The sequence below is a fragment of the Cherax quadricarinatus genome, chromosome 100, assembly GCF_038502225.1.
Source record: "Cherax quadricarinatus isolate ZL_2023a chromosome 100, ASM3850222v1, whole genome shotgun sequence".
Classification (NCBI taxonomy): Eukaryota; Metazoa; Arthropoda; class Malacostraca; order Decapoda; family Parastacidae; genus Cherax; species Cherax quadricarinatus.
The window spans coordinates 6,013,403-6,030,902 of record NC_091391.1 but is presented as its reverse complement, the minus strand read 5'-3'; the positions used below and the strand labels follow the sequence as shown (position 1 = coordinate 6,030,902).

General features: G+C 44.0%; 1 protein-coding gene across 2 annotated transcripts in view; it reads right to left on the bottom strand.

Annotated features, from left to right (window-relative positions):
• Positions 1-15,139, bottom strand: part of LOC128704646 (uncharacterized) — a 44,220-nt gene extending 29,081 nt beyond the window's left edge. Inside the window, exons 1-6 of one of the 2 annotated variants that reach the window (XM_070079619.1) lie at positions 15,022-15,139; positions 11,391-11,429; positions 6,977-7,382; positions 4,519-4,892; positions 3,674-3,794; positions 2,318-2,422 (exon numbers count right to left, since the gene is read on the bottom strand). In XM_070079619.1, coding sequence (XP_069935720.1) covers positions 2,318-2,422; positions 3,674-3,794; positions 4,519-4,892; positions 6,977-7,382; positions 11,391-11,425 — 1,041 coding nt within the window. In that variant the 5' untranslated portion in view covers positions 11,426-11,429; positions 15,022-15,139. The remainder of the gene's footprint in view (positions 1-2,317; positions 2,423-3,673; positions 3,795-4,518; positions 4,893-6,976; positions 7,383-11,390; positions 11,430-15,021) is intronic. The other variant, XM_070079617.1, reaches the window with a different exon arrangement.
• Between the last annotated feature and the right edge of the window lie 2,361 nt (positions 15,140-17,500).

The window sequence follows — 17,500 nt, the reverse complement described above, 5'->3', positions numbered from 1 at the left end:
CCTGGCACCCCAAACTTACCTACCACACCCTCTCTAAAAGTTTCTCCTACTTTAGCATTCAGGTCCCCCACCACAACTACTCTCTCACTTGGTTCAAAGGCTCCTATACATTCACTTAACATCTCCCAAAATCTCTCTCTCTCCTCTGCATTCCTCTCTTCTCCAGGTGCATACACGCTTATTATGACCCACTTCTCGCATCCAACCTTTACTTTAATCCACATAATTCTTGAATTTACACATTTATATTCTCTTTTCTCCTTCCATAACTGATCATTTAACATTACTGCTACCCCTTCCTTTGCTCTAACTCTCTCAGATACTCCAGATTTAATCCCATTTATTTCCCCCCACTGAAACTCTCCTACCCCCTTCAGCTTTGTTTCGCTTAGAGCCAGGACATCCAACTTCTTTTCATTCATAACATCAGCAATCATCTGTTTCTTGTCATCCGCACTACATCCACGCACATTTAAGCATCCCAGTTTTATAAAGTTTTTCTTCTTCTCTTTTTTAGTAAATGTATACAGGAGAAGGGGTTACTAGCCCATTGCTCCCGGCATTTTAGTCGCCTCATACGACACGCATGGCTTACGGAGGAAAGATTCTTTTCCACTTCCCCATGGACAATAGAAGAAATAAAAAAAGAACAAGAGCTATTTAGAAAAAGGAGAAAAACCTAGATGTATGTATATATATATATGCATGTGCGTGTCTGTGAAGTGTGACCAAAGTGTAAGTAGGAGTAGCAAGATATCCCTGTTATCTTAGCGTGTTTATGAGACAGAAAAAGAAACCAGCATATGTATATATATATATATATATATATTCAACAAGTCGGCCGTCTCCCACCGAGGCAGGGTGACCCAAAAAAGAAAGAAAATCCCCAAAAAGAAAATACTTTCATCATCATTCAACACTCTCACCACACTCGCACATTATCACTGTTTTTGCAGAGGTGCTCAGAACACAACAGTTTAGAAGCATATACGTATAAAGATACACAACATATCCCTCCAAACTGCTAATATCCCGAACCCCTCCTTTAGAGTGCAGGCATTGTACTTCCCATTTCCAGGACTCAAGTCCGGCTATATAAAAATAACCGGTTTCCCTGAATCCCTTCACTAAATATTACCCTGCTCACACTCCAACAGATCATCAAGTCCCAAATACCATTCGTCTCCATTCACTCCTTTTATACTCCCTCAACAGGAACAAGTCTGCCTATCGAACACGCTCATGCACGCCTGCTGGAAGTCCAAGCCCCTCGCCCACAAAACCTCCCTTACCCCTTCCTTCCAACCTTTTCGAGAATGACCCCTACCCTGCCTTCCTTCTACAGATTTAAATGCTCTCCATGTCATTCTACTTTGATCCATTCTTTCTAAATGACCAAACCACCTCAACAAACCCTCTTCAGCCCTCTAATACTTTTATTAGCTCCACACCTTCTCCTAATTTCCACACTCCGAATTTTCTGCATAATATTTACACCACACACTGCCCTTAGACAGGACATCTCCACTGCCTCCAACCGCCTCCTCACTGCTGCATTCACAACCCAAGCTTCACACCCATATAAGAGTGTTGGTACTACTATACTTTCATACATTCCCTTCTTTGCCTCCATAGACAACGTTTTTTGACTCCAAAAACTCAGATGAGTGTGTATAAATAAACGTGTACATGTATGTGTAGTGTGACCTAAGTGTAAGTAGAAGTAGCAAGACGTACCTGAAATTTTGCATATTTATGACAGACAAAAGACACCAGTTTTCGTTTTACTCACTTGGCAGGACAGTAGTACCTCCCTGGGTGATTGCTGTCTACCAACCTACTACTGTTTTTCGTTTACATACATTTCCACTGCAACGGTGGAAACTGAATCCACGGGGTTTAACTGTATACAGCCTCTCCTCACTTAGTGATGTACTCGTTTACTGATGCCTCGGACCTAGGATGGGCTCTCTGACCAGTATGCATATCTAAATAATGTATATTAGAGCTGATTTCCTCTATTCTGTTTATTTCAATATACAGTACACCACTGTATAAACATTTAAAAATATGCCAGAAATGTTATAAATGGTGGAAAGGTGACATTTAAACAATATCAAAGATGGGCGACACAAAAGCATTACCATTATAGTATGGTCTTCACTTAGCGACAAATTTGTTTAACGACGTGGTCTTAGGAACGGAACTCCGTCGTTAAGTGAGGAGAGGCTGTATGTACATAATTATATTAACACGGTCGAATTAGTTTGCAAAATTAGTTTTTGTGCTCCAAGTATAGAAAATCTTGCCAACCTACCTTACAAATTTCTTGTTCTAGGGGATCATCTGGGTCATCACCACAAGGGGCTAGGGACTGACAAGATTCCATTTTCATATGCATCTTTTTCACTGGTACCTGTACCTGTGAAGTCCAAAAATTATATTTTACAACTAGTGGCATTATGAGTTTTGAGTCTGAAATATTTGAGATTTAGTCAAAATATTTTAATTTTAGTGGTAAGCAATAGTCCCAAAAACTATAAATTATCAGCAATTTCGATTAAAAGTGAAAATCTACATATTTTTTTAGTGAGGAAATGAAGTACTTACAAAAATATTGAGAATCTTTTGTATTGTGTAATATTATTATATACAATACAGGAGGTCCCCAATGTGTCTCAAGGAATAACTTTAAGAACATAAGAAAGGAAGAACATTGCAGTAGGCCTGTTGGCCCATACTTGGCAGGTCCTTTACAATACCAACCCACTTTCAGTGCTACCTTAACAATAAGCTCTGACAAATCTATTTACTCCCATGCAAGTCCCACTCAAATCCAACCCCTCTCATTCATGTATTTCTCCAACCTAACCATGAAACTACCCAAGGTTCTAGCTTCAATAATCCTACTAGGCAGAATGTTCCACTCAATGCCTTCAACTTCTCTCAAATGTCAAAATGTTCATCTTTAAACTATTTCTAATGTGGGCTTAGATTAACTTGTAGTAACTTGTAATAACGAATAAACAGAAAAGTGGATGAAAGGCTTGAACCGTGGAAGAGCGTCAGACTCTCAATTTACAGACTGTGATTGGAGCCCGTCATCCATGTTTCTGTTTGTCTGATGTGTTCACATCTAAGGTGCAGACACAATGCCATTGTTGCACACTGAAATTTACACTGAACACATGTTGCAAACAGCCCATATAGTAAGTCCCATGCATATAATAAAAGTTCATGAAGTTTGTCAGAGTCACGTGGGAATTTCTCCCGCTTTCATTAATGTGACATCCAGTGATATTCTTATGTCAATAATGTAACAAATATTTTAATGTATGTAAAATACATTTTGTGCATCACAGAAGAAATAACATTTGTTTAAAACATCCAGAAGGCATGTGTGGGCATGTTAGATAAGAGCGAGTGGAGGCATCCACAGACATGATTACGGATGTTGTAAGGAGCATATGGTTTTTGGGACTTAATGAGCTGTTCATTTGAGTTTCACCAGCCGGTGGAACACATTGAACAATGAGTCAGTTTGAAGCCAATGAAAACATGGAATGCTGCAAAGAAGGTGCTGTATATGCAGGGCCCTGCTGTGTGTGCGGGGCTCCTGCTGTATATGCGGAGTGTATATGTAAAGATACTTGATTCAATTCAATATGATTACCTGTTCTTCATCTAAGGAGTAAATCTTCCGTTTAGTGCCAAGTTCACTGTGTTCCTTGTAATCACGTTTGACGTTCTTACAAATGCGTAAATTAATGTGCTCTTCCTTCAGAAGTGCCGTCCTGCAAATTAAAAAAATCTTGAAGTTTAAAGTCGAAAAATATATTTCACTTATGATATTTCAACTTTACGATGATGCAAAAACAATTACTTTGGAGATGAAACTTACAAGATAATTACCCAGCATGAAGACGGCAAGTCTGTAATTTGCATTCATTTACTGACTTTTCAATACTGGTATTTAGTTACAGTAATTATCTGTTAATTAACTTATTCAGTGACAATAGTTATTTATTTACTTATTTAACATTTTTTTATTTTTATTATCACACTGGCCGATTCCCACCAAGGCAGGGTGGCCCGAAAAAGAAAAACTTTCACCATCATTCACTCCATCACTGTCTTGCCAGAAGGGTGCTTTACACTACAGTTTTTAAACTGCAACATTAACACCCCTCCTTCAGAGTGCAGGCACTGTACTTCCCATCTCCAGGACTCAAGTCCGGCCTGCCAGTTTCCCTGAACCCCTTCATAAATGTTACTTTGCTCACACTCCAACAGCACGTCAAGTATTAAAAACCATTTGTCTCCATTCACTCCTATCAAACACGCTCACGCATGCCTGCTGGAAGTCCAAGCCCCTCGCACACAAAACATATGTTGTCATATTTAACATATGACAACATAATCTGTATTTAGAGTTAACTTAAGACGATTCAGTCTTATGCAATCAGTCTGTAAAATCTAAGAATTTACTGTTAACAAAAATAAAAAATTATATCTTACTTTCCAGGGTTAAAGACTTTCAGCAGAAGTTCAATTTTCTTGCCCCTTTTCCTGTGGCAAGAATTTAGGCACAGAAACATAATGTGGAACTTGAAGTTCCCGTTGTCAATAAGTTCTTGTTTTATATCTACTAGAGCAGTTGGATGGTCATCAATCACTTTGTATGCACATGGAGTGGTTATCAGAGTGAAGTTGAAGTCCTTCTCAGGCATCTTACTTTCTTCGAGGTGATTCTTGCATGGGTAAACTCCAACAGTCTTGAACTGCTCTTCCATATATCTCATGGATATCTCCAGCTTGTCGTTTCCCTGACATCCTTCCACGATCAGCGTAACTGGTTTTAGGTTTTTAACAGTGATATCTTTTCCTTTTAACTGTAAAGCCATAAAAATTGCACATTAGAGTGTAAAGAAAACTAATTGTGACCTGTGGCTTGGTAGGCAATGCTCTCGCATCACACAGTGTCCGTGGTTCGATCCCCAGCAAGGGGTTCAAACAACGGACCTGTTGTCCCCGTTCACCTAGCAAGCAAATAGGTACCCCATTCACCTAGCAAGCAAATAGGTACCTGGGTGTTAGTCGATTGGTGTGGGTGGCATCCTGGGGGACAAGATTGAGGACCCTAATGGAAATAAGACAGACAGTTCTTGATGATGCACTGACATTCTTGGGTTTATCCTGGGTGGCTAACCCTCCAGGGTTAAAAATCTGAACAAAAGCATTATCTCTTAATTTCAAACAGTAATTGTGTGACTTTCAAATAAGTTAGATTTTGTTCAGATATTTTAACTCTGGAGGGTTAGCCTCCCAGTATAACCCAGGGTAGGGAGGGTTAGCCACCCAGGATAACCCAAGAAAGTCAGTGGGTCATCGAGGATTGTCGGTCTTATTTCCATTGTGATCCTTCAATCTTGTCCCCAAGGATGCCACCCACACCAGTCACCTAACATCCAGGTACCTACTTACTACTAGGTGAACAGGGACAGCAGGTGTAAGGAAACATGCCCAGTGTTTCCACCCAGCCGGGGATAGAACCCAGACACTCAGTGTGTGAGGTAAAAGCGTTGCCTCCCAGGCCATGGTACATTTACTACAATGTTAGAATTTTAATAGAAGAATTTTAATTACCTAAAAAGATACAAAAGCCTTAAAAAATGAAAATATTGCAAAATATTAAGCAGAAGATAGCATAGGTTCCTTCGATGCTTGATCAACCAGGCTGGTACTGCCAGCTGCATGCAATCCATTGTAGGAACCGTAGCGTGTCTGGTCAGGTACTGACTGTATGTGTCTATCCAGCTCCCTCTTGAAGGCAGCCAAGGGTCTTGAAGATAACAAGGGATCTTGAAAACAGCCAAGGGTCAATTGGTAATCCCCTTTATGTATGCTGGGAGGCAGCTGAACAATCTTGGGCCCCCTGACACTTTGCGTGGTACCTCTATGTGTCGAGTTTGGGTTCATTCGAGTGGTAGGTGAAAGGATACCACATCTGCTCTAGCCCAGGATTTACCGAGGATAAACTGTGCCATCTGCCCGTACGTCTGCCCTCGCTGACAGCTACATTACAGGGACACATACGTACAATTATCATACATAGTGAAAATTACCAGGATAATCCCCCCAAAAAAGTCAGAGAAAGTGACTTATTTCCATTGGGGTGTAGAGAATTTTGGTGGTAGTATAAGAATGAATACAATATTAAAAGACCACTTGGTTCTTTAATGTTGCTGACAGTTCAGAACTACAGCTGCTGGAGTTCTGAGCTGTCAACATTAAGATGAGAGCTTTTTCAAGGATATCAATGGTCGTTAATGTATCTTATCCAGCATACATAAGGGGAATTACAAATAGATCCCTGGCGTCTTCAAGACCCCTGGCTGTCTTCAAGACCCCTGGCTGTCTTCAAGATAGCCAGGGCTCTATTAATCTTACGTAGATATTATTACATTTTAAATCAGAGGTCGGGGAGCCGGGGTAAATTACACCAAATGAGATAATAATGAAAATTTCGGGGATAATAAAGCTCAATAAACATAGAAATAAAACTGCACAAAATTTTATTATTTTAATAAGCAAGGCAAATTATGAAAATTGTATTTTTTTTTTTTAATAATTTTTAGCCTGGTGGGTAATTTCTCTGTACACAAAACTGTTTTGGGGTAACACCCAAAAAATTCGCCGACCTCTGTTTTAGATATAAACACGACTGTCTTACATAATACTGTACCATAATATGATCTCAACTATACACTAGCACAAACTTGATTGTAATATGATGGTCGTATCTTAATATTACAGAATATATACAGCAATTGGTTATCTACTTACCAGGTTAATAATAATAATACCATGAACCCTAGTGAGGTTTGTGCTTAGTTAAGATTGTAATAATAATAATAATAATAATAATAATAATAATAATAATAATAATAATAATAATAATAATAATAATACCTACCAGGTATGGTGGATTTTTTGTCTTCTCTGATGCTAATGGATAGATCCGTATATCCTCACTTGTGTGTCTAATCATGCGTTCAAAGGCTTGTGGTTCAGTGTCTATGATGTTCGAAGGTTCTTGTGGTTCAGTGCCTGTGTTATTGGGGGGTTCTGCGCACTGATACACTGGCTCTGTAGTGTGGTCATTAATGTCTTCAACACTAATTGCCAATCCAGCTGGTAAGGCACATGGGGTATTAAATGTTCCATTTCGAAATTCCTCTGGCATAATCTGGTAGCCAAGAGGCAAGAGACTCCTTGCGACAAGTACAGTCTTTGTTTCATTATCACCAAAGGAATTTATGTATTTTCCTTCAGATAAATGCGTAAACATATCGGGATCATCCATGTCGCCTTCAATTGATCTGCAAACATAAAAATTAATAACAAGATATCAAATGACCATAAATTTTGCTTTTCAGATACTAAAAATATTTTGGAACACTCTATTAACTCTGGTACTCAATGAACCAATCAATGGTAAAAAATTAATGGTCTGTAGCCTACGGCATACCCAAAATGCTCTGAATACCTATGGGATTTCTAAATCCACAACCATAATGTCGCTTATCTCTGTACAAACACTTTCTGAAATAAAAATTATTGCTATTACTGCACTTTCTATCTTTACATCTTTTGAAAACTGTCTAAAAATGATTGATGAATGTTAATCCATTTTTTGAAGATAATTACTATTGTTAAAAAAGTCTTTCTGTATGTTGCACACGTAATCCATTCTATTAATAGTCGTATATTATTACTTATCCTGGGTTTATGGGCTACGTACTTTACTTTACAACTTTATACCTTGCCTTTAGCTCACAATCAAAGAACTCTGGTTCAATCCAGGGTCGGGTGATATTGGGTATATGCTATCATGCCAGTTTTTTCCTCTTCAACTAACATTAAGTAGGAATCTGGGTGATAATAGACAGTTTTGAGTCGCATCCTGTGGATGACAACCGAAAGACCGCAAAGGAAATAAAACTTAATGGATTTCTTTAGGCTATCTAGCTATATGACCCATATAGGTTTAGTGCTTAGTTAAGATTGTAATAATAATAATAATCAGGCTATTCAGGATTACTGTTAATCCAAGATAAACATTTTGTTTGGATTATTAACCCAGGATAACCCAGCATCGTCAGGATGTCATCAAACTGTCGTGTCATTTTTCCACTGTGGACCTTTAAATCTGCTCCCCCAGGATGCGACCCACACCAATCACCTAACGCCCAGGTACCTACTTTCTACTAGGTGAACAGGGACAGCAAGTGCAAGGAAACATGCCCACCATTTCTGCTCACCTGAGGTTTGACCCCCAGTCCCTCAATGTGTGAGCTGAGGTCGCTACAATCTGAGGTCGCTACAAACTGAGGTCGCTACAAACTGAGGTCGCTACAAACTGAGGTCGCTACAAACTGAGGTCGCTACAAACTGAGGTCGCTACAAACTGAGGTCGCTACAAACTGAGGTCGCTACAAACTGAGGTCGCTACAAACTGACGTCGCTACAAACTGAGGTCGCTACAAACTGAGGTCACTACAAACTGAGGTCGCTACAAACTGAGGTCGCTACAAACTGAGGTCGCTACAAACTGAGGTCGCTACAAACTGAGGTCGCTACAAACTGAGGTCGCTGCAAACTGAGGTCGCTACAAACTGAGGTCGCTACAAACTGAGGTCGCTGCAAACTGAGGTCGCTACAAACTGAGGTCGCTGCAAACTGAGGTCGCTACAAACTGAGGCCATTAAAAACTGAGGTCGCTACAAACTGAGGTCGCTACAAACTGAGGTCGCTGCAAACTGAGGTCGCTGCAAACTGAGGTCGCTGCAAACTGAGGTCGCTGCAAACTGAGGTCGCTGCAAACTGAGGTCGCTACAAACTGAGGTCGCTACAAACTGAGGTCGCTACAAACTGAGGTCGCTACAAACTGAGGTCGCTACAAACTGAGGTCGCTGCAAACTGAGGTCGCTACAAACTGAGGTCGCTACAAACTGAGGTCGCTGCAAACTGAGGTCGCTACAAACTGAGGTCGCTACAAACTGAGGTCGCTGCAAACTGAGGTCGCTACAAACTGAGGCCATTAAAAACTGAGGTCGCTACAAACTGAGGTCGCTACAAACTGAGGTCGCTGCAAACTGAGGTCGCTGCAAACTGAGGTCGCTGCAAACTGAGGTCGCTGCAAACTGAGGTCGCTGCAAACTGAGGTCGCTACAAACTGAGGTCACTACAAACTGAGGTCGCTACAAACTGAGGTCGCTGCAAACTGAGGTCGCTGCAAACTGAGGTCGCTGCAAACTGAGGTCGCTGCAAACTGAGGTCGCTACAAACTGAGGTCGCTACAAACTGAGGTCGCTACAAACTGAGGTCGCTACAAACTGAGGTCGCTGCAAACTGAGGTCGCTGCAAACTGAGGTCGCTGCAAACTGAGGTCGCTGCAAACTGAGGTCGCTACAAACTGAGGTCGCTACAAACTGAGATCGCTACAAACTGAGGTCGCTGCAAACTGAGGTCGCTGCAAACTGAGGTCGCTACAAACTGAGGTTGCTACAAACTGAGGTCGCTGCAAACTGAGGTCGCTACAAACTGAGGTCGCTACAAACTGAGGTCGCTACAAACTGAGGTCGCTGCAAACTGAGGTCGCTACAAACTGAGGTCGCTACAAACTGAGGTCGCTACAAACTGAGATCACTACAAACTGAGGTCGCTACAAACTGAGGTCGCTACAAACTGAGGTCGCTACAAACTGAGGTCGCTACAAACTGAGGTCGCTACAAACTGAGGTCGCTACAAACTGAGGTCGCTACAAACTGAGGTCGCTGCAAACTGAGGTCGCTGCAAACTGAGGTCGCTACAAACTGAGGTCGCTACAAACTGAGGTCGCTACAAACTGAGGTCGCTACAAACTGAGATCACTACAAACTGAGGTCGCTACAAACTGAGATCACTACAAACTGAGGTCGCTACAAACTGAGGTCGCTGCAAACTGAGGTCGCTACAAACTGAGGTCGCTACAAACTGAGGTCGCTACAAACTGAGATCACTACAAACTGAGGTCGCTACAAACTGAGGTCGCTACAAACTGAGGTCTCTACAAACTGAGGTCGCTACAAACTGAGGTCGCTACAAACTGAGGTCACTACAAATTGAGGTCACTATAAACTGAGGTCACTACAAACTGAGGTCGCTACAAACTGAGGTCACTACAAACTGAGGTCACTACAAACTGAGGTCACTACAAACTGAGGTCACTACAAACTGAGGTCGCTACAAACTGAGGTCACTACAAACTGAGGTCGCTACAAACTGAGGTCGCTACAAACTGAGGTCACTACAAACTGAGGTCACTACAAACTGAGGTCACTACAAACTGAGGTCGCTACAAACTGAGGTCACTACAAACTGAGGTCGCTACAAACTGAGGTCACTACAAACTGAGGTCGCTACAAACTGAGGTCGCTACAAACTGAGGCCATTAAAAACTGAGGTCACTATAAACTGAGGTCACTATAAACTGAGGTCACTACAAACTGAGGTCACTACAAACTGAGGTCACTACAAACTGAGGTCACTACAAACTGAGGTCGCTACAAACTGAGGTCACTACAAACTGAGGTCGCTACAAACTGAGGTCACTACAAACTGAGGTCGCTACAAACTGAGGTCGCTACAAACTGAGGCCATTAAAAACTGAGGTCACTATAAACTGAGGTCACTATAAACTGAGGTCACTACAAACTGAGGTCACTACAAACTGAGGTCACTACAAACGGAGGTCGCTACAAACTGAGGTCGCTACAAACTGAGGTCACTATAAACTGAGGTCACTACAAACTGAGGTCGCTACAAACTGAGGTCACTATAAACTGAGGTCACTACAAACTGAGGTCACTATAAACTGAGGTCACTACAAACTGAGGTCACTATAAACTGAGGTCACTACAAACTAAGGTCGCTACAAACTGAGGTCACTACAAACTAAGGTCGCTACAAACTGAGATCACTACAAACTGAGGTCGCTACAAACTGAGGTCACTACAAACTGAGGTCACTACAAACTGAGGTAACTACAAACTGAGGTCACTACAAACTGAGATCACTACAGAGGTCGCTATAAACTGAGGTCGCTATAAACTAAGGTCGCTACAAACTGAGGTCACTATAAACTGAGGTCACTATAAACCCACCAATTTTCTTTAATTACAATAAATTAAACATTCTGGTTAAGCTCAGACAGCAGCAGCTTCAACATTTCGGAAAAACCAGTTATCTTGCCGGTACAATTAGGCCCAAAATTAAGAAAAAAAAAGGGGAGAAAAAAAATGGCACCGTCCAAAAAATATACAATAATCATTATTTTTTATACTTACATCAAACTGTTCGTGAAGTCAAAGGAACATGTCATCTTCCTGTTGGGGAATTAAAATCAAAAAGTCACTTTAGAGAAAATTCAACTGGATTAACTTGGTAAAAATTGGTTTGAATATTTTACTATATTTAAGTGTACTTGCCTAATTGTGGTTTCTGGGGTCGATTCACAGCTCCTGGCACAGGAATAATATATTTATTTTTGGCAGTGTCTGATGCAATTTATACAGATCATAGCTGACATCAGTGACATACTACTATATAGAAAGTCCCTTGTTATGCTGAGCATTTCCCGCAAATTAGGTCAGTTTTGTCCCAGGATGTGACCCACACCAGTCCACTAACACCCAGGATGTGACCCACACCAGTCCACTAACACCCAGGATGTGACCCACACCAGTCCACTAACACCCAGGATGTGACCCACACCAGTCCACTAACACCCAGGATGTGACCCACACCAGTCCACTAACACCCAGGATGTGACCCACACCAGTCCACTAACACCCAGGATGTGACCCACACCAGTCCACTAACACCCAGAATGCCACCCACACCAGTCCACTAACACCCAGGATGCCACCCACACCAGTCCACTAACACCCAGGATGTGACCCACACCAGTCCACTAACACCCAGGATGCGACCCACACCAGTCCACTAACACCCAGAATGCCACCCACACCAGTCCACTAACACCCAGGATGCCACCCACACCAGTCCACTAACACCCAGGATGTGACCCACACCAGTCCACTAACACCCAGGATGTGACCCACACCAGTCCACTAACACCCAGGATGTGACCCACACCAGTCCACTAACACCCAGGATGTGACCCACACCAGTCCACTAACACCCAGAATGCCACCCACACCAGTCCACTAACACCCAGGATGCCACCCACACCAGTCCACTAACACCCAGGATGTGACCCACACCAGTCCACTAACACCCAGGATGTGACCCACACCAGTCCACTAACACCCAGGATGTGACCCACACCAGTCCACTAACACCCAGGATGTGACCCACACCAGTCCACTAACACCCAGGATGTGACCCACACCAGTCCACTAACACCCAGGATGTGACCCACACCAGTCCACTAACACCCAGGATGCCACCCACACCAGTCCACTAACACCCAGGATGCCACCCACACCAGTCCACTAACACCCAGGATGCCACCCACACCAGTCCACTAACACCCAGGATGCCACCCACACCAGTCCACTAACACCCAGGATGCCACCCACACCAGTCCACTAACACCCAGGATGCCACCCACACCAGTCCACTAACACCCAGGATGCCACCAACATCAGTCCACTAACACCCAGGATGCCACCCACACCAGTCCACTAACACCCAGGATGCCACCCACACCAGTCCACTAACACCCAGGATGCCACCCACACCAGTCCACTAACACCCAGGATGCCACCCACACCAGTCCACTAACACCCAGGATGTGACCAACACCAGTCCACTAACACCCAGGATGCCACCCACACCAGTCCACTAACACCCAGGATGTGACCCACACCAGTCCACTAACACCCAGGATGCCACCCACACCAGTGCACTAACACCCAGGATGTGACCCACACCAGTCCACTAACACCCAGGATGTGACCCACACCAGTCCACTAACACCCAGGATGCCACCCACACCAGTCCACTAACACCCAGGATGTGACCCACACCAGTCCACTAACACCCAGGATGCCACCCACACCAGTCCACTAACACCCAGGATGCCACCCACACCAGTCCACTAACACCCAGGATGCGACCCACACCAGTCCACTAACACCCAGGATGCCACCCACACCAGTCCACTAACACCCAGGATGCCACCCACACCAGTCCACTAACACCCAGGATGCCACCCACACCAGTCCACTAACACCCAGGATGCCACCCACACCAGTCCACTAACACCCAGGATGCCACCCACACCAGTCCACTAACACCCAGGATGCCACCCACACCAGTCCACTAACACCCAGGATGCCACCCACACCAGTCCACTAACACCCAGGATGCCACCCACACCAGTCCACTAACACCCAGGATGCCACCCACACCAGTCCACTAACACCCAGGATGCCACCCACACCAGTCCACTAACACCCAGGATGCCACCCACACCAGTCCACTAACACCCAGGATGCCACCCACACCAGTCCACTAACACCCAGGATGCCACCCACACCAGTCCACTAACACCCAGGATGCCACCCACACCAGTCCACTAACACCCAGGATGCCACCCACACCAGTCCACTAACACCCAGGATGCCACCCACACCAGTCCACTAACACCCAGGATGCCACCCACACCAGTCCACTAACACCCAGGATGCCACCCACACCAGTCCACTAACACCCAGGATGCCACCCACACCAGTCCACTAACACCCAGGATGCCACCCACACCAGTCCACTAACACCCAGGATGCCACCCACACCAGTCCACTAACACCCAGGATGCCACCCACACCAGTCCACTAACACCCAGGATGCCACCCACACCAGTCCACTAACACCCAGGATGCCACCCACACCAGTCCACTAACACCCAGGATGCCACCCACACCAGTCCACTAACACCCAGGATGTCCACTAACACCCAGGATGCGACCCACACCAGTCCACTAACACCCAGGATGCCACCCACACCAGTCCACTAACACCCAGGATGCCACCCACACCAGTCCACTAACACCCAGGATGCCACCCACACCAGTCCACTAACACCCAGGATGCCACCCACACCAGTCCACTAACACCCAGGATGCCACCCACACCAGTCCACTAACACCCACGTACACTCATGGGTGGACATAAACAGCAGGTGTCTTAAGGAAACACATCCCTAATATTTTCCAGCCGTACTGGGGTTCGATCCCGGGAGGTGTGAGTGCGCTGACCACCCAGCGGCGGGACACAAACGTCAGGAACGTGTTATGACCAGGAACTGGACACGTATAATACACGTTCATTATTATTATATTATTATTATAATCAAGGGGGAAGCGCTAAACCCGGAGGATTATACAGCGCCTGGGGGGGGGGGATGTGGAAGGCATTCAGGCTTAATTCGGGGAACTGGAGCACAGATCCAATTCCCTAAATCAAGAGCCCCTCACCAACATCAAGGAACCTTCCTTGAGGGGAATACACGTTCAGTTTTACATTCTCAGTCCCTCGTTTATTAATAATAATAATTTACAATAATTATGATAATAGTAATTTACAATAATTATAGTAATAATAGTATAATAATTATAGCAATTATAATAATTCTAATAATAAGTTATAATAGTAATAATAAGCGAATCTTATCTACCGCTGGTGGAGTAAGGTTAAGAAATATTTGTTACTTTTGCACAATAATATCCATGATAAAACTAACTTAACGTTGGTCAGTTTTTAAGACTGATCCAAGGTAATACTAGATCCAGTTCCTTGGATCAAGATCCCGTCATTTTAAATGGAGGTGAGTCATCTATATATGAATACCAGACAAAGACATTAGATAAATCAGCTATTTCAGTAACTAACATCCCCCAGAAGACGACTCAAGGGAACTTAATTATACAACTTAGGGTCTACAACACTAACTTGGAATAATAGGGGCGATTATAGGCAGAAATGTAGAGGCAGAGAAAAGACGTCTATCCTCCTCCGTGGTGGAGCGGTGACTGAGGTCCGGCAGCAGCAGCCACTGGGGTGATGCCTCGTGGCTTGTTGCTAAGTGTTGCTGGAATTTCAACCATAATGCCCATATTTCAGCATATTTCAGCCATATTTCTTACCCTTATGCATCATAATAGTGTACTTAAATAAAATGCTTTTCACTCAGAGTAATTAGAAGTTTGAAATCACCTGCGTATTACCAATATAAATATAAAGTAATGGAAGCTTCGGATACTCTTGTTAACTACGCCATTGGCATCATGTGATCAGCAGGTGCCACATATCACTCTTATTACACTCATTTTCAACACTTCCAACCACTTTACTAATCCACAAATCAGCTTAAACAACCACAAAATATTAAACCACAACGATGACATAAATCACGATGGCTAAAACAACTCAAAGAAAAATATTGAATAACTAGAGGAAATTTGGCAGACCTGGAGAGCCTCTGCACAGAACGTTTGTTGACAAGCAAATACGAATGCGACCCGTGCACGTATTTGTGCACATTTCTACCTTCTGGCTGATGTAATCGACCCATTGCCTTACGCAACAGTGCACATTTCGCCCCATTACACACACACAACACATATATAAGGTGTTTTAAGGCCACAATATTTTAAATAAGCGGACCAGGAAAAGTTTGACATGTTGCGTCAAACATCTTGCCAACCTCAACAGACACACACACACACACACACACACACACACACACACACACACACACACACACACACACACACACACACACACACACACACACACACACACACACACACACACACACACACACACACACATACACAGACACACCCACACACACACACACACACACACACACACACACACACACACACACACACACACACACACACAAGAAGCCAAGGGGGCCAACTTTGAAGAAATAAAACAGGAGGAGAAAAAAATGATTGAAGGCATCATGAAAACAATAGGGGAGGGCAATATGACCCAGGTGACAAATTTTCAGAGAATTGGGTGGTTTGCGAGTGGAAGGATACGGCCTGTCAGAGTAACTTTCAAGGAAGAATCAGTTCGAACCAGGATTCTGCAAGAGAAAGCAAGACTGAGGGACAAAGAGGGGTACCAGAGAGTATACCTCGACCGCGACAGAACACAAGAAGAAAGGACTACACTGAAAGAGAGGGTACAGAGACGCAAGGAGGAACGGAAAGCAATGAAAATGAGCAGGACCCAGACACAGGAGGAAGGGCAAACACACCCCACAGAATCTCCCACCAAAAGACTCCACCCACGACATTCCCAACGCAACTGAGCAGCCTATACTACAACCCACTCACTGTTCCCTCTACCACCAACCCCCATATCACAAACCTCACCCCAACAGCTGTCCCTTATGGGCATTCTGACCCCACCCCCATCAACACAAACCCCACCTACACCACAGCCCCATATAGGCCCCCACCAAGGTTCTCCCTCCCCCAACCCCAATATTCTTGCATGACCACAATGATAGAAAAGAAACTAAAGGTTTGGTACACAAACGCGGATGGAATAACGAATAAACATGAGGAGTGGAATGAAAGAATCAGTGAAAAATCCCCAGACATCATAGCAGTCACAGAAACAAAACTCGCTGAGACAATAACAGACACAATCTTCCCAACAGGATATCAGATCCTGAGGAAAGATAGAAGGAATAGAGGGGGAGGAGGGGTTGCACTGCTCATAAAACACTGATGGGGATTTGAGGAAATGGAAGGCATGGACATGATTGGAGAAAGAGACTACATTGTAGGTACAATTCAGTCCGGAGAACATAAAGTAGTCATTGGAGTGATGTATAACCCACCACAGAACTGCAGGAGGCCAAGAGAGGAGTACGAAGAAAACAACAGGGTGATGGTGGACACACTGGCTGAGGTGGCAAGAAGAGCTCACTCGAGCAGAGCAAAGTTACTGGTAATGGGCGATTTCAACCACAGGGAGATCGACTGGGAAAACCTGGAGCCACATGGGGGTCCCGAAACATGGAGACCCAAGATGATGGATGTGGTACTTGAAAACCTCATGCATCAACATGTCAGGGACACAACCAGAGAGAGAGGGAAGGATGAGCCAGCAAGACTGGATCTTGTGTTCACCCTGAGCAGTTCGGACATTGAGGACATCACTTACGAGAGGCCCCTTGGAGCTAGCGATCATGTGGTGCTGAGTTTTGACTATATAGTAGAGTTACAAGTGGAGAAGGTAACAGGAACTGAAGGGGACAGGCCAAACTATAAAAGGGGGGACTACACAGGTATGAGAAACTTCCTGCAGGAGGTTCAGTGGGACAGAGAAATGGTAGGAAAATCAGTAAACGAGATGATGGAATATGTGGCAACAAAGTGCAAGGAGGCAGAGGAAAGTTTTGTTC